This window comes from Stigmatopora argus, chromosome 9 (genome assembly GCF_051989625.1).
Source record: "Stigmatopora argus isolate UIUO_Sarg chromosome 9, RoL_Sarg_1.0, whole genome shotgun sequence".
Classification (NCBI taxonomy): domain Eukaryota; kingdom Metazoa; phylum Chordata; class Actinopteri; order Syngnathiformes; family Syngnathidae; genus Stigmatopora; species Stigmatopora argus.
Window position 1 is genome coordinate 16,457,341 of NC_135395.1, and position 26,354 is coordinate 16,483,694.

At 40.4% G+C, this 26,354-nt stretch overlaps 1 protein-coding gene across 1 annotated transcript in view; it reads left to right on the forward strand.

Annotated features, from left to right (window-relative positions):
- Positions 1–456: 456 nt before the first annotated feature.
- The window catches only part of LOC144082508 (PH and SEC7 domain-containing protein 2-like), a 28,084-nt gene continuing 2,186 nt past the window's right edge, over positions 457–26,354 (forward strand). The window contains exons 1-14 of the mRNA XM_077609729.1: positions 457–816; positions 6,431–6,971; positions 8,005–8,757; positions 18,469–18,666; positions 18,754–18,834; positions 19,980–20,092; positions 20,675–20,733; positions 21,962–22,051; positions 22,129–22,172; positions 22,264–22,454; positions 22,601–22,671; positions 23,871–24,028; positions 24,103–24,247; positions 25,063–25,206. Of these exons, the coding sequence (XP_077465855.1) occupies positions 6,511–6,971; positions 8,005–8,757; positions 18,469–18,666; positions 18,754–18,834; positions 19,980–20,092; positions 20,675–20,733; positions 21,962–22,051; positions 22,129–22,172; positions 22,264–22,454; positions 22,601–22,671; positions 23,871–24,028; positions 24,103–24,247; positions 25,063–25,206 (2,508 nt within the window). The 5' untranslated portion in view covers positions 457–816; positions 6,431–6,510. The remainder of the gene's footprint in view (positions 817–6,430; positions 6,972–8,004; positions 8,758–18,468; positions 18,667–18,753; positions 18,835–19,979; positions 20,093–20,674; positions 20,734–21,961; positions 22,052–22,128; positions 22,173–22,263; positions 22,455–22,600; positions 22,672–23,870; positions 24,029–24,102; positions 24,248–25,062; positions 25,207–26,354) is intronic.

The window sequence follows — 26,354 nt, forward strand, 5'->3', positions numbered from 1 at the left end:
AACGCTACTTTAAATCCAGCAAATGTATAATTTGGACAAAGAATCGGCTTTCAATCTAGCATCAGTTAAAATCTTTATATTCTTGACATATTTACATGGCCACAAATCCTTTTTAAATGGTTTGATTTATTTATCCTGCAGTTGAGAATGTCAAACCCAGCTATTTCAATCTTGTTTTTGCTGGCTGATGTCAATGTCCTATCTAAACCAAACTTGCATGATGAATGCTTACGTCTAGATATGACTTTAGACCTTGGACAGAACTATTTAACTGCCTGTAAATCATCTGCATGCTATGCTTTTTTTTGCAGGTCACAATTCCAACCAAAGCCATCCAATCAAAACATCATCATGTGATGTCAATACTCTGTGAAATAAATAGGCAAGTGGGAGTTGAAGAGGAGGACATCCCTTTACATATAGAGCTCCATACTGTACATTTTATACGGTTAAAGGATTTTAATCATCCCAATTTCAGTCAGATGCAACTTTGCCCATCTTCCTGGAAGACAGGAGACATTTGCGGTTTTGTTCCCAGTTGGTGCTCCAATCCTAGATGGGAAGGTGAGGCGGTCCCATGCCGCCTTTCAGACATTTTTTGCGGCATTGCTTGGAGGCGGACACAGGCAGTCCATCCGTCCTTTTAACCAGAGAGGGGGGAGTGAAAGAGAGAGAGGTGGAGAGAGAGAGAGAGAGAGAGGAGAGGGAGAGAGAATTGGAAAGGAGAAACAAACCCGTCTGCTCGCTCTATTCCCCGGTGTGGATGTACCAAGGCAGACGGGGGAAGAGGAGCAGCTCCGCTTTCACATTTTACTGGTGAGTGAAGAAATATTCATATTCCACGCTATACAGTTAGCCTTATATGACAATAGCATGTCATCTTGTTGGGAAGTAAAACATGTATTTTTTGGGTATATTTCTCTATCACGATGGATAGACCAGGCTGCTATGACGTTTGACGTTATGTTTTTCTTGCTAATCTGGGATCAAAATATTAGGTCGAGACCTGCAGTGTCTGTTTAGCCGTTGTAGATGTGCAGGTTGTGGGATTTTGGAGGTGAGTTTGTAATAATGAAAAAAAAAGTTCCTCATTTTCATCGTTTAACGCAAAGGCGCGTTGTTCTTTGAAGTGTCAGTAAGGTTTATTTTGGAGGAAATGCAAGACACCGGCCTGATTTGAGCTTCAAGCAAGTCGCCCAGCCATCTTGTTGTCATGGTTACTAGCTCGAGGAGGCTGGTAGGACATCTCACTCTCTCCCTCTCTCAAACCCCCCTCCTCTCTCTCTCTCTGGGCGAGCAGACAATGAGCCCTGTCTATCTAGTTTGTTTATGTCACTTAAAGTGTACTGGGGACTCTGGGAAAAACAAGCATGCGGCAAGCACATGTTAGCTGTCAGACGGTTGGCACAATAACACGCATAACGATTATATAACTTGGTATGTGCACACTCAAAAACAATAGGGTGTAAATTTTCCTTCCCCTGAAACAGGGCTTCCGGACAAGAGACACTTAATGGCAGCTTAATTACAATCAGCATCATAAAAGGCACAATTATCTTAATTATAGACATGTCTAATCGAGGTCTGTTTTAATTCAGATCCAGAGTCAGATTTTCAATGTCAAGGTGTTAGACGTGAAGGCGCTTCCATCAGCTGCATTAGGCTCACACTTTGTCAGCACAACGCCAGCATTGAAGGGAAGATAACATGGAAATTACCCATGAATTACATAAACTTATTAAGTTTTATATTACAACCCTAAGACAAGTGTGTCCTCTATGGAATGAGTCGAGGAATAAGCCAATAAAAAGATAAAGCCATGCATTATGGATGCCATATGGACATGAAGGGACTGGGACATCTTTATTAATTAATCAGTCAAGGGTTGGGGTGGAACCCTTCATTCCCTGTGAGACTTGATGCCAGACTTTAAATGAATTAATTCTTCCATATCCGTATGTGAGAATATTTGAAAGTATGATTGATTGAGCTTAGTGTACAACTCTTTGATAGCAGCCTTTTCTAACAACTGTGATGAACTAAAGCAGACATTTTTTTTTACAGTCACAATATAATCCACAGACACACTCCAAAAGAGTGTCTAAAGTACTTCGGTATGTTGCATGTGTTTATCTATTAGGGTCGTTTATTGGTAAATTGGCACAATCGTTTGACCTTGATGTGCTAGAAGTGACATATCGGGGTGATTTGAGGGAACTGTTCCGCTTCACTGGAGGCTCAATGATGGTGGGACATAGTAGGCAGGCAGAAACACACGCTGGAAGGCTTCCAACTTTTGTTTTCCTGCCTTCCCGTCTCAGGCTGACAAGCAGGAAAGGATTTCTTCCTCCATCTGCATGCGTGACACTCAAATGCATTTTTAAAAGGTGACACTGAAGCTTTGGACAGTGGCTGCAGTGGCATTGCTCAACATTAAGTGAACAGGGTCAGTGGGTCATTTATGGTTTGTGAGTGATTTTTTTTTCTTCCTGAGAATGTCTATGATAGAGAAGGGGGAGCAGGAAGGCATCAACTCACATCTTATTGTCATGGTTCATTTCATCAGTGTTCAGATTCAGCTTCATACATATTGTATTAGCTCTGTTTGAGATAGCGACTGAAATGTGATTGTTTTCACATTTTGCTAGTGGATTTGCTTTAGAAATAAATTAATTTAGCATTCAATACATATTTTATAAAGATTTGATGTACTAGTTGTGTCAGAAAAGCTGAAGCACGTCTTATTTTCTCACTGTCCTTTAAATGACACAACAAAACCTGCGCTATTCTTCTTCTATTTGTTATGGTAATACTGCTACTAACACATAGTCATCATCTTTCAGTTCATTAGCATGAAAAGAAGGAAAATTATCCACCAGTGGCACATTTGGATTGTATGCATTGAACACATGAAGGTGAGTTTGGAGGTCGATGTGTAGAAACAAGGATGCTGAGTTCAGGTGGAGACTATAATAGAGACTTCAATGTCAAACACACATTGGTTGTTGATAATGATAATGACAGTCTTATTTCTCACATGAATAATAAAAAGACAAACCTAGTATATTGAATTCATTCCTGATGGATGCTCAGCGTATCAGTGAAGTTCAATCAGTGAATGATGGTTGCAGTGGGATTTTTGGTTTCAAGTGTGGTGTAAAAAAATGACCCAACCGCACGGAAATTGATTACAGAGTTTCCACTGGATATTGTGCCAATCTGCGAAGCAATGTTAGATGTTTGGGGATGTAAACTCTGGCAGTGTACTATGTATTAATCCTTACATATGTTTCATATATAGTTTTCCACTGGAAGAAGATTCAATCAAATAGTCTGTATTTATCTAGCTTGATTGTAGTCCTGAAAGAGGATTGTGTTAAATGTGATTGCCAGCAAGTGGGTCTGTTTAATTCCACTCTAATTGCATTAGTAGCCGCTATGGGATCTATGACAGATCGCAATCATGGTTATCTGAAGACCCTCCCGGTGGACCACGAATGTATAACAGATGGATCGATACTGTGTAACACACCTTCGTGTGTGCACAATATACACGTGCGTGAAGTGTCTGTGTGGGTTTGAAACACAAAAGACTGAACTAAGAAAGCAACATGTCACAGTTGATTATTTATCATGCTGACTGGTGGTTTATTTGTCTGATTGGTTGTGTGAGTGCCATGCCAGTTTGAGTGAAATTAAAGCAGTTAGACAGTGGCGGTCCGTGCATTTTCTCGTAGCGCCTTCAACGGGTAAAATCCACTTCTTAGCAGCATTTAATGATTAAATACAAATACTGGAGCTTTTCAGACATTACAACCGGGCGGGGGGGGGGGGGGGGGGGGGTGATTTTCCCAGGAAAAGACAGCGATGAACGTCAATGGCGTACCAGCAAACATTGCCCGAAAATGGGGTAGAATCCAGGCGAAAACAGCATTTATTGATTAAATACAAATACTGGAGCTTTTTAGACATCAGAACCGGGCCTGGAGTATCATTTCATTGCAAGAAGAAACGTGGAAGTGCAAGAAGAATCCCTTAGCTGTTATATAAATGCAACAAACACACTCAACAAGCACAGATGCTCCATCAATCCTTCTGAGATGTGTGAGAACACATCTGTTTTCCTCAGTAGTGGAAATCACAATGCACTGTAGTACCACTGTCCTATTTTTCTAAGGCCCATTTAGCTCAATTAGTTCAAAATGGGAATCCGATAGTGGATTTAGACAGAGATATTAGAAAACATAATGTGGAACAGATGAAGAGGAGGGAAGGGAAAGGAAACGGAACGCTGCAGACAGACACAAAGTGAATTCCAACTTTCCATGTCTGGTTTCATAAGTGTTCACTATTTCCATTTATGGAGCAGTGTCACAGTTTTGCATTGGAATGCGCTCACATTTGACTACGTGTTGATGTGTGCAGATGTGTGTTTGTATAGTTATAAATGGATGCTAATAGTGCTTGTTTGCATACACTATGTAATTACTTAAGCTCCACTGTATACAACATTATGGTTCAGGGCTATTTGGATTTAATTACAATGAGTAATGAGAGCTAGAGGGCTTGTTAGTTGTTGTGATAATATTCAAAATGTGACTTTATATGCACATTTTAAAAATGTGTTGTAGTGCATTAAATTAATCGAATCTAATGAAGCACTCTTATGTGCTACCACAGGGACCGAAGCCTGCAGATGGAATATATTGACAACATTTGGTAAATAGATTATAGTTCCAATTAATATAGGCCTGTGAAGAAAATGTGTCAGCCAATTACAGCTCACAAATTCAAAAAGAATGTGCCGAGGGATCAGTCAGAGCATCCTTTGAGATCTTCACACAAGAGTAAGGGGGATTAGAGGACAGGAGCAGACACACACACACACACACGGTCTCGGGAAATCACACAAATAAAAAAAAGTGCCGCATTTTACAGTATACTGCAATTGAATAACTTAATGCATTTTCTGTCAAGGAGGACAAAGAAATCTATTTAAAAGAATCACTTGTAGAGAACAAAGGAAAAAAGATAGGTTACATGCCTAGTTGGAATTTTGGCTTCTGAATGATTTGTGTCATCATTTTGCTGCTCAGATGAGACACTAAGTGGACAACCGGCATCCTCATGCTCAGGAGCTGAGCCAAAGACACCGAATTTTATAGCCTTATTAAATCAAGACGTTAGTTCAAAAAGTGAGTGAAAGGTTAACCTGATGAAAAGCATTTTGTCACTTGCATCGGAAAATATTTACGTTTTGCTGTAACACATGATAACCGTCACATTTATAGTTTATACAATATGTTTTAGTTTGGCAGTGTTACTACCCTGGAGTTAGAAATCGGTACTGAAAATGTTTTATCATTTAGAATCACCTTTGATACAATAGTGGAGTGACAAAAAGATCCAGGTTGAAGAGAATGTTTTCAGTCCATCGACCTGCGAGTTTGGGTCCAGTATACCATCACCAATTATAGGTATTTTACAGTAATTTCTCACCGGTAGTTAAAGTTCGTTAGTTAAAATCATTTACCAGTTTTGCACACAGTAGTGAGTGGACAAATACATACTTGTATGACAGAGGACAGTTTCAATGTTTTCTAGTCTGCAATCAGAGGTCAGTACTTAAAATGATGTAGCAGTTTTTTGACATAACAAACAGAAGTGGGTGGATAATAGATCAAGCAGAGGATGGTTTCAATCCATCAACCTCTGGGTTATGGGCCCGGCGCACTTCAGCTGCACCACTCTGCTGTCTAAACTTGGAAGTGCTTTCCTCCTTGCAATCAGAGGCTGATACTGAAAACCACACACCAGTTTTTATGACCATACACAGATAAGTGGACAATAGATCGAGATAGCAGAAGATGATTTCGATCCATCGACCTCTGGGTTATGGGCCCAGCACACTTCTGCTGCCTGCATAGGTCAGTTCGCAGTGTTTTCTCCCGTTATGGGCCCAGCACGCTTCTGCTGTGCCACTCTGTTGGCTAAGATGGCAAGTTCAATCATTCATTCAGTCACCTTCCATACCGCGCATCCTCAAAAGGCTTACAGGGGTTACTGGAGCCTAACCCAGCTGACTTCAAGTGAAAGGCAGACTACACCCTCGACTGGTACCCATCAGCGACAGGGTACACAGAGAGACAAACGAGCACATGCCCTCACAATGACACCACCACCAGCAGGAATTGAGCCCACGCCTGCCCGCACCAAAGTCAGGCCAGTGAACCTCTACACCACGAGGTAGCTAAAGCTGGGAAGTTTGCAGTGTTTTCTGCCGTGCAATCAGAGGTCGCTTGTTTGCTCCAATTCTGTAATCACCAGCCTGACAATGAAAAAAAAAGTTCAAGGACTGTCCACAATAGGTTCCTTATATTAGTAATCTCTTTGCTGCTTTAATGTACTTCTCTCACTATTTTTTTTTCAGAGAATCCTGCCCATTTGCCAATCTCTCTGGTTCTCCACCCTGACCAGAGTGAACAACTGCACCCTGTCGTGAGGAGCAACATGACCCAGGAGGGGCAGGCTTTGCCCTCACCCACCCCATCGGAAAACACAACAGAACCTGTCTCAACTACCAACGAACTGCCCGCAGAGGCTCTGAATCGGGGAGAGCAAGACAACCCGAGCGAAGAGGGGAAGAAAGACATAGAGGAGAGGAAAGAAGAAGAGAAAGGAGAGGAGGATACACGGTGTCATGCTGACGGGGGGGCAGACATAAAGAGGGCGGGAGGAGAAGGTGATTTGGATGAGAGTGCTGATGTTCACGATCAACAGACAGACAGAGGGGAGGAGGAAGAGTGCGATGCGTCAAACGGAGATGAGTGCAGGAAGGATGAGGTGAGCTCAACAGGAGAGGAGGAAACACATGCTGCAGATGAGATGAAAGAAGACCAAGAGGGTGGAAGTAATGAAGAGATGCAACCGTACACAGAGGACGAAGCAACTGGGCTCCAGCAAGCTGGACGGTTAGTTTCACAGCTCATCATTTTTAGCGGAAGATTACTCTGTCACTATCTCGATGTGTAGATGTTAACTCGAGATCTCTAAGATGGATGACAGCGGATGAAAATATGATTTGCAGTTCCTCTAACGTGCATCACTCGGGTCAGCTCAGGCTTAGTGCATGGAAATCGCCACAAAATCGAATCTGTTTTTGGCAGAGGATCCACTTGTACCGAGCATCACATAAGCTCTTTATCAACCCTTTTATCAGCCTTAATATCCTTAAAGAGGAACATATACTACTCTGGGTAGTATCATTTTTACAAGCGGGGGAAAAAAATGTTTACTGTTTCGAAATGTATTACATTTTGCTATTAGAAGTACAAACCAATGACATCAAAGCTCATTAAAAGTCATCAAAGTTAAAATGGATTGCGTGTCTACCAGTAACAAACGAAACAGAGCCACATGATTGGACAGCTATCAGCGTCAATGCCACTGAAAGAGTTAAATTTCATTGATTGGCTTTTTTATTTTTTATTTATAACTAAATGTGAGTATTGTAATTAAGCTAACTGGATTTCATGAGCATACATGCGGAGCGTTTTTTATCATTGCAAGTTATTTTTTAAATGTCATTTTATTTAAAAAAAAACGCAAAATACTTCAAGTATATAAATAGAAAGAAAAGTAATGGGATAAGAGTACAAATGTACTTTTCAAGTACTTCATTAAGCTGTTTCTTGAATTTTCATTCAAGCCAAATTCAACAAGTCGCATTTCGTCTCCTGACAGTGAAACGAATGACCCAGTCCGTCTTATGATTAAAGCCAGGGGTGGACAAACTATTCCACAAATGGCCGCAGTGGGTGCGGGTTTTCTTTCCAACCCATAAAGAGGACACCTTTTTGCAAATCTGGTGTCCTATAAGTGCAATCAGCGGATTGAAGTCAGGTGCTGAGAAATCTCATTGGTCAAAATGTCTGTGCTGGACGAGGACCGGTTTGCCCACCCCTGATTAAAGCACAAGCAAAATATATTTACCTCTTCCTACAGGTTAACAAACGGCATGAACGGGACTGAAGACGACGAAGTTCCCGAAGTGGACTACGAAGGCGATGAAATCAGGCCTCACATTCACTTGGACACTTTTAGCTCTGACTTTGAAACCACTGTGGAACAGGCTGACACAGAAGTAGAGGAAGAGGAGGAGGAAGATGTGCCTAATAAAGGAGCTGGAAGGAGAAACCAGGACAGTTTCAGCTCGGCGTTTGAGCAGGTTGTCGAGGAGGTGCGAGCGGAAGGCGAGGACGAACAGGAGACGGCTGTGGAAGAAGAGCGACAGAAAGGTCAGCTGGACAACAAGGATGGATTCAGCTCCACGTTTGAGCGCATTGTGGAGTCTGCCCTGCTGAGAGGCGGGACCTGTTACAGCAGTTTGGACTCTCTGGATGTGCTGTCGCTCACCGACGAGACTGACAGCTGCGTCAGCTTTGAAGCTCCACTGACGCCGCTCATCCAACAGAGGGCCCTCTTACAGGGCCCCGAGCCCCTGGAGCTGGAGCTGGCAACGGTTGAAGAGCAGGATGGGGCTGAGGCCGGACCAGATGCCCCGGCCGCCGATCCCGATGACGGGGGTGGAGCCGGGGCTGGGGCAGGTGTAGAAGCAAGCCCACTGAGGACCACCATACCCGGGAGCAGGTCGGAGTTTGTTCTCAGTCAGCCTGGACGCTGGGCCATCCCCAATGGATACCATAGCGACTCCCAGGAAGCTCTGGAGGATTGTGGAGCCATGCACAACTCGCTCAGGTAAGGTCTTACATTTCACACTTTGCATTTCACCTTTTATATAACAGTCAACAACACCAAACATTATTTCATATATCTACCTCTTATAGTTTTAGTCCAAATTCAGCATTTTAATATTGCCTATGAGTATCTGGGACACATAATAATAAGAGTCGATAAATGTATTAACCCCCACCCAGATTATATTATAGTAAATAATATTAGTAATAAAGGCATATATTATTTGAGTGAATACAAGATAAAAAAACTAATTAAAAAATGATAAAAACACATCATTCTATATACATTGGCCACTCCATTATGCAATGTAATAAACCATATATCATGGATATGTTATTATTCATTCATTCATCTAATTTCTGAACCGGTTATCCTCACGCGGGGGGTGCTGGATCCTATACCAGCTAAGTACTGGCACAAAAATATAAAAGCACAAAGCTTCAAATTACTAATTATATAGCAAGAGGAAGAAGAAATCTAATGTGTCTTGCCAGCTTTTACAGAGATATGATGGCAGATGTCCATTTGCAACAAAAAAAAAACCTTGTGAGGTTAAGCGTTATGGAAAATGAATGAATTATTAAAGCATGATGCAGATCTTGCAGTATACTTTGTTGCGACCTTGCCTGAACCAGTAGGTGGCGTGAGGTTGGTAATTGAGGAGAAATGGGTTTCTGATATTTGGTGTTTCTCAAATGTAAATTTATGGAATGTGAAGTCAACATATAAGCAAAAACCAGGCTATTTTGACCGAGAGCACACTCGACTGAAAAATAAATGTGAAATCACAGTCATTGGAATTAATTTAACTTCAAAACTGAAATGAATTAAATAGAAATGAGGTTGTAATTTGTTGTCCTTAGTTTTACAGGGAACATTTCTACTGACAACTCATCTATCACTCTAAAATGATGATGTTTTACTCTGTTGTTGAGTCACACAATAATCGTGTCACATGTTACATGCTGCCATGAAAACAAGTAAAGTATTTGCTTCATACAATAATGATAAGATCATCCCATTTTGGTTGTCTCTTAACTCTTTTTGTGCCATCGTTGATGATAGACGTCCAATGATAGATATTACTTAAATTGTCAGAAGAAGATGCATCTACCACTTGAATTCGGAGGGTTGGCAGCCCTAAAAAGCCAATGAATATTTATAGTGACTTTAATTAAGTAAATTACTGACATGTCAAAGTAAATTGATAGTAAGGTTGAAAATCTGGAAATAATAGTGAGCCTGATTAGTTTAAATGTAAATGACTGGTGATTCATGAAAATTCATGAAGGATTTTTTTCCCCTTTAGTAATACAAGTTTTAGAGACTCAATTTGGTGATGTCAAAAATTTGGCCCCAAAGCAGAGATTCAATAAGGCAAAACCTTTTGGATTTTTTTCAGAAAAAAACTTTACTAAAGAAACACAAAATTGCAAACTTCCCAATAACCATTTTTAATGTGGACTTAATTTTAAAATTTCAGTTTCCAACACTTCTAAGGCAAATATCCAAGGACAAGATGTTAGTCACTTCACCTCTGCTGAGCAGTTATGTTGCTTTGACACATCCATACAATGCGAAGCCCCGAAGACCGGGTTAAACAAAAATACAAACGAGTACCTTTTAATCGTTCGAACCATGGCTAAAGAACACAAATGAGCGCTACTGAAGGGGGGAGGATTTAATAGAAACCATATGGGGAGAGCCATGAAACCTGAACTATGGCAGCAATTCTATTTGGTTTGTTAGCACACACTGGTCCCCCCCCTTGTCCCACTACTGTTTCTCCAGTTCCAAAACGACAGGAATGCCATATAGATGGGAGACCTTTGACATGATCTCATCTGCTAACTGTTGGGATTTGTTTTTTAGGCTCTGCTGGTGCTTTCACAGCTCAGTAAGTTTTGATAAGATGATGTGGGTCCCCCCATCTACAGATGTTAGGCTTCAGGCACAGACTTGCTTCCTGACCAAAAGTGCCAGAATGAAAGAGCTATTGTTTATGCAATGACATCATCATCTTCAGCTTTCCTCTACCCAACAGGCTTTTCTACAGTTTGTGTGTGGGAGATGTTATTGCCCCGCCACGCAAGCTGCCTTGCACATTTGACCAATTAATTTACGAGTGGATACATCTGGTGGGGTAGTTTTCTTTCAAAGATGGTATCTATTTCACAATGGACCAGCTGTCAAGGTCCACTCAACGAAGATTTTCACATGTACATTTTGCCAGCTAATATAGTCAACTAAGTCTGTTGCTGATGATGGATGTTTCCAACTTTGATATATTTCTCAAGTTGTTCTTTTTTTACTCAATTTCAAGACCTGGAGTGAACCCCTGATATCTTCTTTTATGACTCACAACAGCTGTTAAGCAGATGTAGGTCAAAGCAAATAGTTCCCCTGCAATGGAACTGCAAGTTATCCTCTTCTGTTCCAACCTGATCCTCACCATTGGATGTCAGTAGCACTGAAATGTTATCTTTCACTGCCAATTCTCCCAGTTCAAATGGATTGGACGTCTGTTACCTTTAACAGCAGCCAATGGTATGTTAATTAGTAAAAGTGGGACCAGATCCAAACGCATTTCCCGGCAGTTATAGTACTTAAAATTGCAAATACAAGGTAAAAACACCGCGGCAAACCTGTTCAAGAGTATATTACGCCCCCAACCAACGGAGCCTAAATCACAAATCTCACACCCCCAAACCAACATAGACAAGCACCGTAAATCCCCTTCTTTCCGATATTAATTGTTCTTACCAGGCCCCTTACAATAAAGTAGACCACAGGCCTCAAGGGGATATATAAAACAGTGGAAAGCATTGCAGATGTTTTAGAATTTAGACTGTGCATTTCCAACTCATTGAAATAAAAAGTGAAGGGAACATTTCAAGTAAATCCCTTACATCACATGTGTCAAAGTGGCAGCCCGGGGCCCAAATCTGGCCCGCCGCATCATTTTGTCTGGCCCGGGAAAGTAAATCATGAGTGCCGACTTTCTGTTTTAGGATCAAATTAAAATGAAGAGTATAGATGTATATTAAATTTCCTGATCTTCCCCCTTTTAAACCAATAATTGTCATTTTTTAATCATTTTTTCTGTGTTTTTAGTTCAAAAATCATTTTGTAAAATCTAAAAATATATATTAAAAAAAGCTAAAATAAACATTGTTTTAGATCTATAAAAAATGAATATTCAGGGCTTTAAATCCAGTTCTTTTAATCCGTTTATTAAAAAAAATCTAAATATTATATCTAAAATGGTCCGGCCCACGTGAAATCAAGTTGACGTTAAAGCGGCCCGCGAACCAACCCGAGTCTGACACCCCTGCCTTACATTTTAGATGTATGCTACTCTGAAACACTGCCCTCAGCAATCTATAGCACCTAGTGTAATGTGTGTATTTAAATGTGGATTACTCATTTAAATGTGTACAGAATTTGTGACTGCGCATTTGCATGCAAGCACGCCTTTCACTGGAAACATGCGGTTTGTGTATTCCTCCCCCTTGCGTTCAAGACTAGCAGATCTAAGCCCATGCAGAGCAGATAAAAGCCAAGCACATTTGATTCCATATCACAGAGGCAGCTCTGCTTTGAGAACTAATCTCTTTCACGTATTCTAGAATCATGCAGTGCATTCGCAAACAAATGAGAATAATGACACAATTACAGTAGTACCTCATATTGCTCATTGGGGCAAGTCTTTCTGTGTTTGCACACAAATCTTCATAATATTTCAGCACAACACTAGGTAAAATTAAAGCTTTACAATGTTTCTATTGTATGGCAAACATATTCTGCAGATTATCCCCTCATCTGTTCTTAGTAACGTAGTGATATAGACACACAGACACTGACAGGAATAGCTATGCACTCACGCACGGGCAATAATACATTCAAATTCTGCTGCATCCTCGCCACAGGCCCACACAGTCGCTGAATCATTTGAGCACTGACAGATTTATTCTGGTCTATATATAGCCGCACTCTGTGTGTTTCACACATGTCTGAGAGCCTCGCTGTAACAATAACAGGTTTAGTGGAGGTTGCTACTTCTACACACGAGTTTCTCTTTTTTTCTGTCTGACTTTGATGAGTCAGAATTGACGAGGGATTTGAGCTTGCTTTTTAGCATTTTGAGATGTATTCAGAACAAAAGATACCTACTCAAGTTTCAGGTTTAGCAGAATAGATTAGAGCATTTGTAAAACTCAACGCTTGGGGGGCCAAAGAAGCCCTGCTACACAAAAGTAAATCATGACTGTTGACTGATAAAATACAATTTTTTATTAAAATTCTGTAGTCCAGGGGCGACCCGGCGGTTGAGTGGTTAGCGGGTCGGCCTCACAGTGGGGGTCCTGGGTTCAAATCCAGGTCGGTCCACCTGTGTGGAGTTTGGATGTTCTACCCGGGGATGCTTGGGTTTTCTCTGGGTACTCAGGTTTCCTCCCACATTCCAAAGTCATGCCGATTGGACACTCTAAATTGCCCCTAGGTATGAATGTTAGCATACCTGGTACAATGGTTACCAGCATACCAGCATACAATGGTTGTTTGTCTCCTTGTGCCCTGCGATTGGCAGGCCATCAATTTTATTAAAAAAATAAATGAAAACATGACACAATTTTTCCACATTTTGCGTTTTTCAAATTGAAAAATGTAAATACATTTTTAAAAATTTTAAAAAAATAACAAGATACTTGCCATTAAGAGACTCAACATGTGACTCTAAACAGGATATATGGTGTAGCAGAAAATGAAAGGATGTTAATCGGTGGTTTGTAATCGCTCCATTTTGGTACTTTAAAAGCTACTGTAATTCCTGGCTGAGGCACATTTAGTCTTTATGTAATGAGCCTGAACAAATTTACTTGGATTGTTTTTGATAGACGCAATTTACTGTAGATTAGTAAACATGGAAATGAGAGTTTCAAATCTCAATCTCAGTTCAAATCCGATTCAAATGAGCGGTTTGAATGCTAATGAGTGACTTGAAGACCGACTGTCAAAAAGGAGGCGAGAGTGAGCTATCCCAATGTATTCTGTGAGTCATTTCAGCACATGCACTGAATAGGCTATACATTAAAATATACAAAGATGATGACTGTGACGTTTAATGTTGTGAAAACAATAGAAAATAATAATAAAGGTGAATATAATCACTATTGTCATTGGTATTTTTAGGGTGCTGAGATTTTATTTAGGGGTGGCTCAGACAATGTAAGAATTACAGTTGTATTTCGTCACATGATCAATATGCACATGGTATTTTAGCTGAATCCCATCCATGATGTGGACTAAAATGAAGATATTGATGTTTTAATTGTGCTCTGGGCCTTTTTCTGGCTTGAAAGGGTTTTCTAGTCACTTGAAAGACTGAGTGCTTTGACTAATGAAGCCCGAACTGTTGAGTGCATACATTAAGAAGCCGCTAAGTCATCTTCTGATTATGCTGCCATGATATTACATCTGTGCTGCACCAGGTTAATAATATAGTAGCAGTTATAGAAAAACTTGAGTAAATAACATAGGTTATCCATGAGTCATGGAACCCTTACCAACTGATCAAAGGGTGTACTTCAAAAATGGACTTGGCGTTGGCACCGAGAGACGAGACTAATCATCCACAATCATAGACATGAAACAGATTGTTACTTTGTGCTAACATAATTTACCAATCCATCATTGTTGCATCTTCTTATCTTCTGTTGTTGCTGACCTTCCAGCTGCTTTTCAGCCATCTGTTTCTTTTTTCCTTCTTTCCACTTAATCAAAAAGAGGAAGGGGGAGGCATGTAATGTTGTGTCAGCATGATACCCTGTGATCTGGGGCCTTAAATAAATGCTGCTGCAGTAGTTTGACAGAACCGTTTGGTTATGCACTGGATTTAGATGACAAAATTGCCTAAATGGACTGCAATGAAAAATTTGTGCCGCAGCTCAAAAAAGGTTGGGAAACACTGCTATAACCGACATGAAATTAAGCAAAAGAAGTGTTCATAACTAACGAGGGGCCCCAGAGGAAGTTGGGGCCATTGCAGAAGAATCAACCCATGCATCAGGAAAAGTCTCTGCTCCGCCCCTACATCCTCTCTCAGACATACAAGAAACTTCTAGGAAAAAAATCCAAATTTATTCCCCACCCGTTGACAGTATGTCGGAATAACACGACTACGTATCATTCGTAGGCTGTACTTATACGAGAGCGGACTTCCTTCCCCTTGACTGCGCTAACATTCGGAGTAGAATACCCGAACGGACGCATACAGATGTGGGCGAGAGCCGGATGATGTGTCGGTCGGACATCGCGCCTTTCGTCAGTCATTTGCCAAATCTGAGACGATGTGGAAAGAGGAATATGATGCTCACTTTGATTTTTTGCTGCAACTCCTGTAAGTCCAAATCATTGATTTCGAAATTTACCGGCGAATTTGAGACTTTCCAGCGTGGAAAAGTGTTCATATGAAGGGCGCGTTCACTAATGTTTCAGAAAACGAACGAATGAATGCTTACTAATGTTACTGCTTTTTTTTTACATTCTTGTTTTTAATAAGTGTATTTGTATAAATAATGGCCTATTATTAATCGATACAGATGGCGTCACAGTATAGGAATGAAGTAATAATAAGTGCAGTTTAACCAAAATACTTTTTTTTCAAATTGGAAATTATTATATCATCTCATAACATTCTATAATTTCTTGCTCTGAAATAGTTTCTCAAACCTATTCATCTATGTTATTTTTCACTGTGGTTATCTTCATGAACGTACTCTGACCAGTGGGTGGTCTCCAAATGACTAAATCAATATATGAACCAACTCTGCACACATAAGTATCTTTATTTGCTGAAACACCAGTTTAAAGCCAAATAGTACTTATTACAACATTTTCTCTCTCCAGCTAACATCTGAAATCCTTCAGTTAAATGTGCTCACACAATATAGGACTCATATCATACACAAAAGCTTTTCTGCATGTTTTGATTTGTACTACGGTGACCCACAGTGGATTGATCAGTGAAAAATCCCTGAATTTCAAAATATTTCATTCCGCTCATGCCACTGGGATCACTTACAGTCCGACTAATGCTTACACATACTGTAAAGTGTAACACATACCTTGGAGGCAGACACAATTTAGGTGTTCGTGCACCACCAAAGAGATTAGGTGAGTCAGTGGCATGCACCATCATGTTCACTATGTCACCACCACTGACGCAAATAAACATTTGAATGCAACCTGGTGTCCTCACTGAGCAGGTATACAGTATAGCATCCCTTTTTTTTGCTATTTTGTGTGGTATGTGGTAGTATTATTATAAACAGAAGCTCTGGTTTGTTTGGCTATGTACTAGAGCTGGACGATATGACAAAAATTGTTATCATGATAAAAAATATATATCAGTTGATATAAATAATTATCTCGATAACTACCACATCTTTTTGTTTCAACTTTGAAACTTAAAACTTCTGTGAATAAGCAATTAAATCGTCTTATCGCCCAGCTCTACTATGTACCCCTGCAAATACACGCATCCCCCTTAGCAGTACAGGAAGAAGGTTAATCAGATTCCCTCCGACCAAGTCCACTGGCTGCCCCTTAACTGTTCTAATGGTTTCACACTTCCGGATATAACAGCTGCCCACCCTCTCCCCAAGGATGAGACGAGACATACTCCACTTCAAAGTAATTTTAGCAGATACAATCTATACTTTAAAAGAGAGTGGTGAAGGTCAATCTACGGTTGATGGATAAATGCCAACTTGGGATGTGTTTTGTTGAGCGCAGTGGCTCCAAGTGCTTCAAGGTCATGGGCTTTATGGAGAATAATTAACGTCTAATTGAATCAGTAAATAAAAGAAAGCATAACACTGCATGTAGAAATATTGTCAAGGGCCTTGGATGGAGGCACAGCATGGAAAGGGGGGGGGGGGGGGGAATGGAACCATTTTTCTGTGGGTTTCTTCAGTGTCAATTTGGATTCACATGACAGTTTTTGTTTTTTTTGACGAGCTGCACAATTGAGCCTGGCAGCCTTCACGGAGAATTTGGATTCCACTGCGTCCATGGTAACTGGCAAATCACAAATTGTAATGGGTTGTAATTTATTGAATTTGTGAGGGTAACACAATTGCGTTGATCTCATTATGCAAAAGAGAAAAAATCCTGATCCATGTGGTGGGAATGCTGACATGCCACACAGATGCACACCCTGAGGAAATGAACAAATGACATTTAGTGTGATGAAAGAAAATAGGAGCTTGAGTTTATGCTGAGAAAGGCCTCCTGCAGTTTTGTTTTCATTATGTATGTTTGTAGGATTTAAAAGAAAATCCATCTTCAGCTATGAAATTGGTATGTCAAACCTTCTATTTCAGCTAGAATATTAAAGTTGGGCTTGAGTAATAAAATTGTTCACATTTGTGATGACACCATACAGATGTAACAGGTAAATAGCTTATTTTTTTTCAAGAAGAGTAAACATACTGTGCTTGTATTGTATTCTTTCTCCATAATTATGTTTGTGGTTGTACATTATTTTTTCCTAATGTTTTAAAAAGGCTGTGAGTTGTAATACATGGCAGCCAGTTTGGCACTTTTATTGCTTAATCTGGTTGTATTCATGATGATGCATATTATTTATGGGGGTTCTTGTTAGATCTTGCATTGCATGACATTTACATGGTGCATGACATGCTATTTGAGCTGCAGGGCCTTTAAATCTACAGTATATTTGTGAGGTAGAAAAAAAATGCACATACACATGCATTAAATAGCCTGTGATGTGAATATAGCTATTTGTTGAAAAATAGGTGGCCCGGTGTGGTTGTCCCTGTCCTTGTCCCTTGAGATTGGTTGGCCAATCAATAACCTTCCGGGCGACCAAAAGACCGGCGACCAAAAGATCGGCGACCAAAAGACCGGCGACCAATCGACCGTGTACCATTCAGTGTCCCCCCACCCGGCCTGTTGCCCATAGTTAGCTGCGATAGGCTCCAGCCCACCCCACAACCCTTGTGAGGATAAGTGGTTTAGAAAATGAAGGACTGAATTTTGAAAAATACAGTATACCCTTTTGAAGATAATTGCTTAAAATGTACTTAAAACAATGAATTGTGGTGCTAATTACTCAATATTAAATGTCTGACTTTTCTCCTTCATAGTTTGTCAAATTTACACGACATTTACATTTTAAAAGGACTTCAAAAGATTTTCAACTTGCATAACTGTTCCTAATAGGAGTGACTAAGTGATGAACATCCAGTTCTAAAAGACATCAGAGGACTCTGCCTCAGTGTCACACTCTTGTATCCATTATTTGCCAGATCTGAAGCTAGTGAGCATGAGATTGTCAGTTTTGTAGGTCAGCTGATGCCGTTTAGCTCGGGGGCAACTTGAAGGGCCAGGGAGAACACTTGGTGCTTCTTTGAGGATCTTTAAAACAATAAAAGCTCAGTCTTGCTATGTCGAAGTGGCATTTTACCTTTCATCGTGGAGAATTTCAGAGAAATACCTGAACTAAAGTTTGAGATATGTTGACCTTTTTTGGGGGATAGATTAACAATGTACATCATTATTTCTGTTACCACATTCACTAGTAATAACAATTTTCTTAGCTATGTTAGACTGTTTCTGTTCCTGGCCTCCTTCGTCATGTGTTTGTTTTTTCTTTTTCCATTCATGTGTTTGTTCTCCTCCCACCAGCGATGCCAACCTCACACATGTGCTGTCTGACTCAGAAGAGTGTGAATTGGGCAGTCTGGAGCATTTGGAGCGTGGAAGCACCGACACTTTGGCCAACGGCTGCCGAGCGGACTACGATGCAGCCAAAAGGCTCGCCAAGCGCCTGTATCACCTTGAGGGCTTCAAACGCTGCGATGTGGCCAGACACCTGGGCAAAAAGTGAGCACATGCGAACATGAACACTGAGAAAAAATAGGCCTAGCTGTACTGAATTGGTCACTGATTAACTGTTGCCCTTTTCTGCAGTAATGACTTCAGTCAATTGGTGGCGTCAGAGTACCTGAGTTTCTTTGACTTCTCCGGTTTTTCACTGGATAGGGCCTTAAGGTAATGCACACACAGCTATACACGTGCACGTGCGGGGCAGTGTAAAGACTTGTCCACAAGTGTGGAAGTCACATTTGCTATTCACAGGGCATTGACTCTGCTAATTAAGCAGTCGTGTGGAGTTATTAGTAGAGCTGACAGACGGTAAGCACATCACTTGCTTGTAGCTGACCTGCTGGGATTTCAAGATGCTGTTGTCCTAATTACTGGAGTACTGTTCCCAACAATAGCATTAAAAAAAGCAATAAACCTCCAAAAGAGACACGTTTTTTTTTAGATGACTTGAAAATAATATTTCAGTCATTATTACTGTGAGTCACTGCAATGCTTCTAAATTACAGCCTTTTTAACATTTTAGTACGGGAAAAATTGAAACGTAAGGAGGAACACCATGATGTAATCCATCTATGAAGACATCAATGCACTATTATAGCCCAACTAAGCAACATGTCTGTGTTGGCCATATTCGCAGGGGCAGCTTATTGAAGACTATGCGCACATATTGAAAATAAATCTTAAATTGCTCATTTTATACTAATTTTCTCAATGTTTCTTGTTTGTCAACATTAAATGTTGTCTTCATAAAGAACATTGACCATTTGTGTAAATTAAGGGTTAAAATGTGCTGATTAGGTGAAAAAAATATAAACAGAGAAAACAGACACTATAGAACAAGTAAATATTTTTAAAAATGTAATTAGCCCTAACATGTTAAACACATTTTTTACTTTGCGTTGCGTGCAAAAGTTAGGTTACTCTGCTATGCCCCATTCATTTTTAATGAGACTCTGCTTGAATTTAAAATGATAAAAATGAAGTGTAATGCAATATTTGTAAAGAAACAAAAAATAACCACAGAATCCATCTTTTATTTAGATTTTTTTTAATTCCAAGACCAAAGGGGTGACTTTTTTATATTTTATATTTTGTTTTGATTTATGAACTTTTTTTGACATTTTGCCAAGTAACATCTCTCATACAATCTTTTGAAAAACATAATTTCAATTTTTGACAGTATTCTATGTGAACTTTGTCTGAATGTGTGAGCTTTTCAGATTCTTTTTATGACAAGAATGATGAATGTGCATATTTCGTAGCATTACTGGGAGACTTCTGACCCCCAGTTGACCCTTTATGCATGACAGGAACTTTTTAAAAGCCTTTCCATTGATGGGGGAGACACAGGAAAGGGAGAGAATCCTTGTGCATTTCTCCAAGCGCTTCTGCCACTGCAATCTACAAACCGTTACTTCTGAAGGTCAGTGTAATAGTATTGGTTTTGCGAACTTAATGAAGTGAACTAGCAAAAGATAATCCATTCCATAATCGCTAAGAATATATTGAATATGATGTACTTTTTATTTATACATATAGTAATTCTATATATTCACTGAGCACAATATTAAGTACATGCACAAATGTAATTATAGGGTGTCGGCAGTTTAGGAAAATTCGGACCCACGTCACTTTAAGCTTGCATCCAATATCAGGAATAAAAGACCTGTGTAGAGTTTGTATGTTCTGCCTGGAATAACTTTTGGGGTTTATTTGATTCCTGGTATTTAAAAAAAACTTTGACAGATACAACTTTATATTATGAATATAAGTGACATTGTTTTAAATGACATGTTCAGCTGGTGGTGTGCCTTGAGATTTTTTTCTATGCAAAATGTATGCCGCAGTTCCAAAAAAGTTGTGAAACACTGAAGTAGCGACATCAACTCATTCAGATATCTTGAACGCTTCTCGTTTACACAGCCAGAGAATGTGTGCCAATGTTCTCATGTGTGTTTTGTGTGACATTAAGTTGACCTCAGCCGTGTATGTCGTCCCTCTTCAGATGGAGCCCACACATTAACCTGCGCTCTCATGCTGCTTAACACAGATCTACATGGACATGTATGTATTAACACTATATTAGTTCTAATGCAAGCAGTGTATCTAATCACCTTGCGCATTTGAAAAAAACCCAAAATGTATATATACTAAATATATATCTACATTTTCTTTTCTTACTAAAGATTTCCCATCCCTCCTCCCCACGTCTTGCTGACTCTGCTCACGCTTGCCTCCCAGCCTACTTTTTGACCTGTTTCTGTCTCTACTGTCCTTAGATAGTCTCAAGTGTTCATTTCTAACTGGAGCATTGTGATGTGAGCCACATAGCACAATCAGTAGTCATCAAACGTCCCCTAAACTGCTCACATCTACCCTGCCCCTGCTAAACACTTGTGTAGTGAATAGCCCTCCATTAACTAACATCCTTTCTCTCTTTTTGGTTCCTTTTCTTCCCTTTCAAATCCCCCCAACCCCCTGCTCACCACATCCGGTTTCCTGGCCTCTCTATGTCCCTGCAGGTGGTAAGTATTCCTCTGGAGCCAAAAATGGAATCTATCCGAATGTGCTCATTTTGGTTTCTTAAGTAATGTCCCAATTTTGGTGCGCCGATGCTATGTTTGCCTTCCCTTCAGTAGATTAAGCTGTCACCAAAATGATAGCAATTTAATATGATTTCAGAGCTCCGTGAGATGTACTTTGCTAAATGCAAAATGTTATAAAGTTGGAAAAAAAGCAATGGCCCTTTGGCCAATACAAACATTTTTGGAGGCTATGAATTCAATTGTTAATTTTCCATTTCTTGACACGAGTGAATTAAATGTAGTAGTTAACTCTGCAACCACCAGAGGCTACTAGCAACATTACATCCTTCATGGGAAGTTGTGCTACATCCTCAGAGAACAATAGTAGGACATTCAGAAAACAACAACAAAAAACCACTTAATTACTCATGGAAATTGATTCAAATGCCAATTTCCCAAGATAACACCTACAACTTGTAAAATGAGGAATTAAGTATAATTCATGACACTTAACATGGATGTTTATGATTTGTAAGCAAGCTTACTAAGATATGGATTTGCCATATCCCAGCACCTTTATCATGTCACATACAAGCAGGAGAGTTGGGAAGACAAACACTGCCCCTAGGTGGACAGATCTATAAGTGCATTCATTCTGGGCCCTTTTAAGACTAAATAAAAAGGGCGTTTTAGGAGCAAGTTTTACATCTTCTTATGCAGAACATAACAATTATAACTGTCACGCATTTGATTTATTCCTTCCTCAGAACATTGGAAAAAAGATGTCTTGCCAACAGTTTATCAGTAATCTAGATGGCCTCAACAATGGCAGTGATTTTCCCAAGGACTTATTGAAGGTACAGCTCTTAGCCTTTCTGAAAGGTTTGAAGCTATTAAGATTTAATAATGCTGTTTTTCAACCTTTTCTGAAAAGATCTTGTATAACTCCATCAAGAACGAGAAGCTCGAGTGGGCTGTGTGAGTATGCTCTCAGTTCTGTTTAAAAGAAGGTGCATCTCACTATGTGAATCTCCTGTTCATCTTTTTTTTTCTTCTTTTCTGGGTGCAGAGAAGAAGAAGAGCTACGTAAGAGTCTGTCAGAGCTGGTGGAGGAGCAGTGTGAGGGCGGGAGTAAACGTGTTGCCAGGGTAACGGACAGTAATAACCCTTTCATCGCCATCCCCATCCTCCTCAATGCCGTAACCTACAAACACGGAGTGCTGACTCGCAAAAGCCATGCTGACATGGATGGCAAACGGAGTGAGTCACAAATAAGAGCTGAGTAATGCATAAACTGGGAAGTCAGTATTTTAATTGATATATTTTTCGAATGTCAAAATATGTTATAGTTTTGTAAATCATTGAGACAATTTCACCTCAATGTCTCTCCAATTTGTACTTTCCAGCCCCTCGAGGTCGCCGTGGTTGGAAGAAGTTCTACGCGGTTCTGAAGGGAATGATATTATATCTCCAAAAGGTATTGCACCCCACCCGTTTTCTCCGTTGCCATAGAAACAAACACTACAAGACGTCACTGATGTGGTGGATGCTGTAGAGTGGTCCGACTGCAACGCGCTTTTGAGCGCTTTAGAGCGAGGCAAATAAGGTCTCTCAAATGTAGTGTGTTTGTCGCCGTCTGCTGGTTTGCTGTGTGCTTGCAGGCGTTTTTCTGACTAAAAACATTGATCCTAGGTTAAATGTTGTCAAAAAATATGTTAAGATGAACAAATTTTTGTTAGAAGGGTGAACGGAGGGGCCCGTATTTTCTTTTATACACATATAATTATTGGGGTGGCCCGGTGGAACGAGTGGTTAGCGCATCAGCCTCACTGCTCGGGGGTCCTGGGTTCAAGTCCAGGTTGGTCCAGCTGTGTGGAGTTTGCATGTTCTCCCCGGGCCTGCGTAGGTTTCTTCTGGGTACTCCGGTTTCCTTCCACATTCCAAACGCATTGATTGGACACTGATTGGACACTGTAAATTGCCCTTAGCTATGGGTGTGAGTGTGCATGGTTGTCCGTCTCCTCGTGCCCTGCGATCGGCTGCCCACCGATTCAGGGTGTCCCCCGCCTCTGGCCTGGAGACAGCTGGGATTGGCTCCAGCACTCCCCGCGACCCTAATGAGGATAAAGCGGTTCATAAAATGAGATGAGATTGAATTAATGCCGTTTTGTAGTATAGAGGAATATTTTGGTCAACATTCTATCTGCTACAGATAGAACGAGACCTAGCTAACCAGACAGATTGATAAATAGCTGGTAATTAGGGATGGGCTGCTCCACGATGGGTGAATGGGGGTTTGCTTATACAGGATTATTTTAATTATTTCAGAAAGTGGGTCCTCGTATTTGTTCCAACCAATGCTGCAGAGTTTTGCCAATCAAATTGCAATCAATTGATTATACTTGTAAGACACAAGATTAGGGAAGTGGGGTCCTATTGTTTGGTTGTACTAAAAAGCTGCACCCACTGCGGCCCTTTGTGCACTAATTGCGCACCATTGCTCAATACAGTATGTGCTCTATGAAAGCAGAATTTCACCTGCAGAGAGAGATTGATTCTTCAAATTTTCAACAGTATTCAATTAAGGCTGCAAATGATCATCTTTTTTACTCTTCTACCATGAAAAACTTAGTTGATTCATATCAATAAATACGGCCTAAAATTTGTCTCATTCAGGATGAGTATAAGCCAGATGCTGATATTTCCGAGGTGGATCTTAAGAACGCCGTGCGAATCCACCACGCTTTAGCCACTCGGGCTACCGATTATAGCAAGAAAGCCAACGTACTCAAGCTCAAAACCTCCGATTGGAGAGTTTTTCTGCTGCAGGCTCCGTGAGTAAACGGAAGATCCCTCTTTTTCTCTCGCTTATCCCAAATCAGCTTATCGTTGTGCTTTTTCTCTTTAGGAGTGAGGAAGAGATGATGTCGTGGATCTTTCGAATAAATCTGGTGGCAGCACTGTTCTCCGCTCCGGCCTTTCCCGCCGCCATTGGCTCCATGAAAAAATTTTGCCGACCCATCCTTCCGTCCTCATCAACAAGACTCAAGCAGGTATACATAAATTCACACGTGTGCGGTCGATTGGTCGCCGTCTTTTGGTCGCCCCGACCGCGACAACGGGCGACCAAAAGACCGGCGACAAAACAAGGTAAAACAACACGGTCCACGCATCAATAAAAGCCAACAATGGCCATGAGCAGTTTCACTGAGCCGACCTGTGAGTGTAGAAGAAGAGTTTGTATGTACATGCGTTGTCACTTTAAGAAGCGACGTCAGTCAGGGTCTTAACAAGTTCTCCAACAAAAAACAATAGAAGTCCGGGAAATTTGGAGCTTTTCTTTAGCCTAATAATTAATAGGGCATTAAGTATGACTAAATAGTAATTCACAGTTTGTATTTAGGGAATTTGAGCAACGATTTAAATGGTAATTATCACTTACCTTCCGGGCGACCAAAAGACCGGCGACCAAAAGACCGGCGACCAAAAGACCGGCGACCAAAAGACCGGCGACCAAAAGATCGGCAACCAAAAGACCGGCGACCAATCGACCGTTACAAACACCGTACGACTCGTACGGTGTTTGTAAGGTTTTTTGGGGGTTTGTAAGGGGAATCATAATCATTTATAAGGGCAGTTATCGGCAGAGGTTGACAGGTATGGACTCACCCCAAGATTGTCTGTTTTATGTATTTGATCTAAATTTCCTTACATATTCCCAAAAGATAATTACACATGATTGCAAATTACGAACCACACCTGCTCTCTATTACCTTCCATACGCTTACATGTTCTATTTGCGTGCAAAGCCTTCTTATTGGTTGTCTTGTGGGTCTTGTGTTGTTTTTCTGGCATGCGATTGGTGCAGGATGAGCAGCTGCTGAGTCACGAGAGCAAGCTGAAGCAGATGAGCCTGGAGCTGGAAGAGCACCGGAAAAACCCACCCTCATCTGACCCCAAAAGCCGCGAGTGGGAGGAGTATCGGCTCAAAGAGCACTACCTCACATACGAGGTATATTTTTTGCTTAAAATTGATCTTTTCTTTTCAATTTTTTTCTATTTGTTGTTTATTTTGTGATATGCTAAGGCTTTATTGCATATCACCAATGATATAAATGATTTGCTCTCTCTGAACACAATGTACTCCATCCTAATACAAATGCTGTATAAAAAAACGAATAACAAAATAATGCACAGTTTTGAATTCCACTTTCATAAATGTATATCACAAACGTGGTATAGCTAGTATATTTTGGGCGTAGAATTGGTCTATCCACACCACGTACCCATTACGTAGATCCCTATCTACTGGTAGATCGCCAAGGAACTATTGGTAGATAGCCAAGGTACTATTGGTAGATCGCACGACAATAACATTATGATCCCTACCCTCTGCCGATTTCCTTAGCTAAGCTCTTATGAATTTGGCATGTCCGCAGTAAGCTTTGGCGTGAATTGAGAGTGGATCAAGAAGGAATAAAATAAAATAAAAATTTAACTCTTCAAACTCCGCAAATGCCTGGACTGATGTTTTGAGAGGAGTTTGAGGTGACCCATTTAATAGATTTTTTTAAAGAGTAAAGTTGTTGCTTAGCTACCTACCTTTAAAAAAAGTGGCTTCAACATGTTTTTGAATACAGCTTTTTGTTTATTGCCTAACTAAAACAAAAGAAAGAGAATTGGACCTTGAACATTTTTAACATGAAGACAAATTCGCCTTAGGATATGAAAAGGTGCGATTTTAAACCTTCAACATATTTAGAGAGAACAACTGCAAATATATATTTAAAATAAACAAACAAGCAAAAACACCTCAGCTAAGGGAGCAATTGTGTTTGTCGTCTTCATGTATATGTGACAAATGGTATTTCCAGCCATTTGACAGTCGGAAAAAATTGTTTAGGATCCAGGTGTCGTTCCTCAAAAAACCAAAATTGTCAAGTCAAGGAAATATTTCAGTGTCGATATGTTCTTTTTTTCTGTTGCCAAATACTTCACAAAGCCCTGTTTTTAAACCCGAAAAACTGAAAAATATCCCCGACCTCAAAAGTTTGTAATTACCTGTTGGTGCCACAAGAGGGTGGCGATTTTGTGAGTCTCCTCCCTTCCTTCTCTAGCCACTAGATTCCACAAAATGGTGCCAAAACAATAAATTCATAT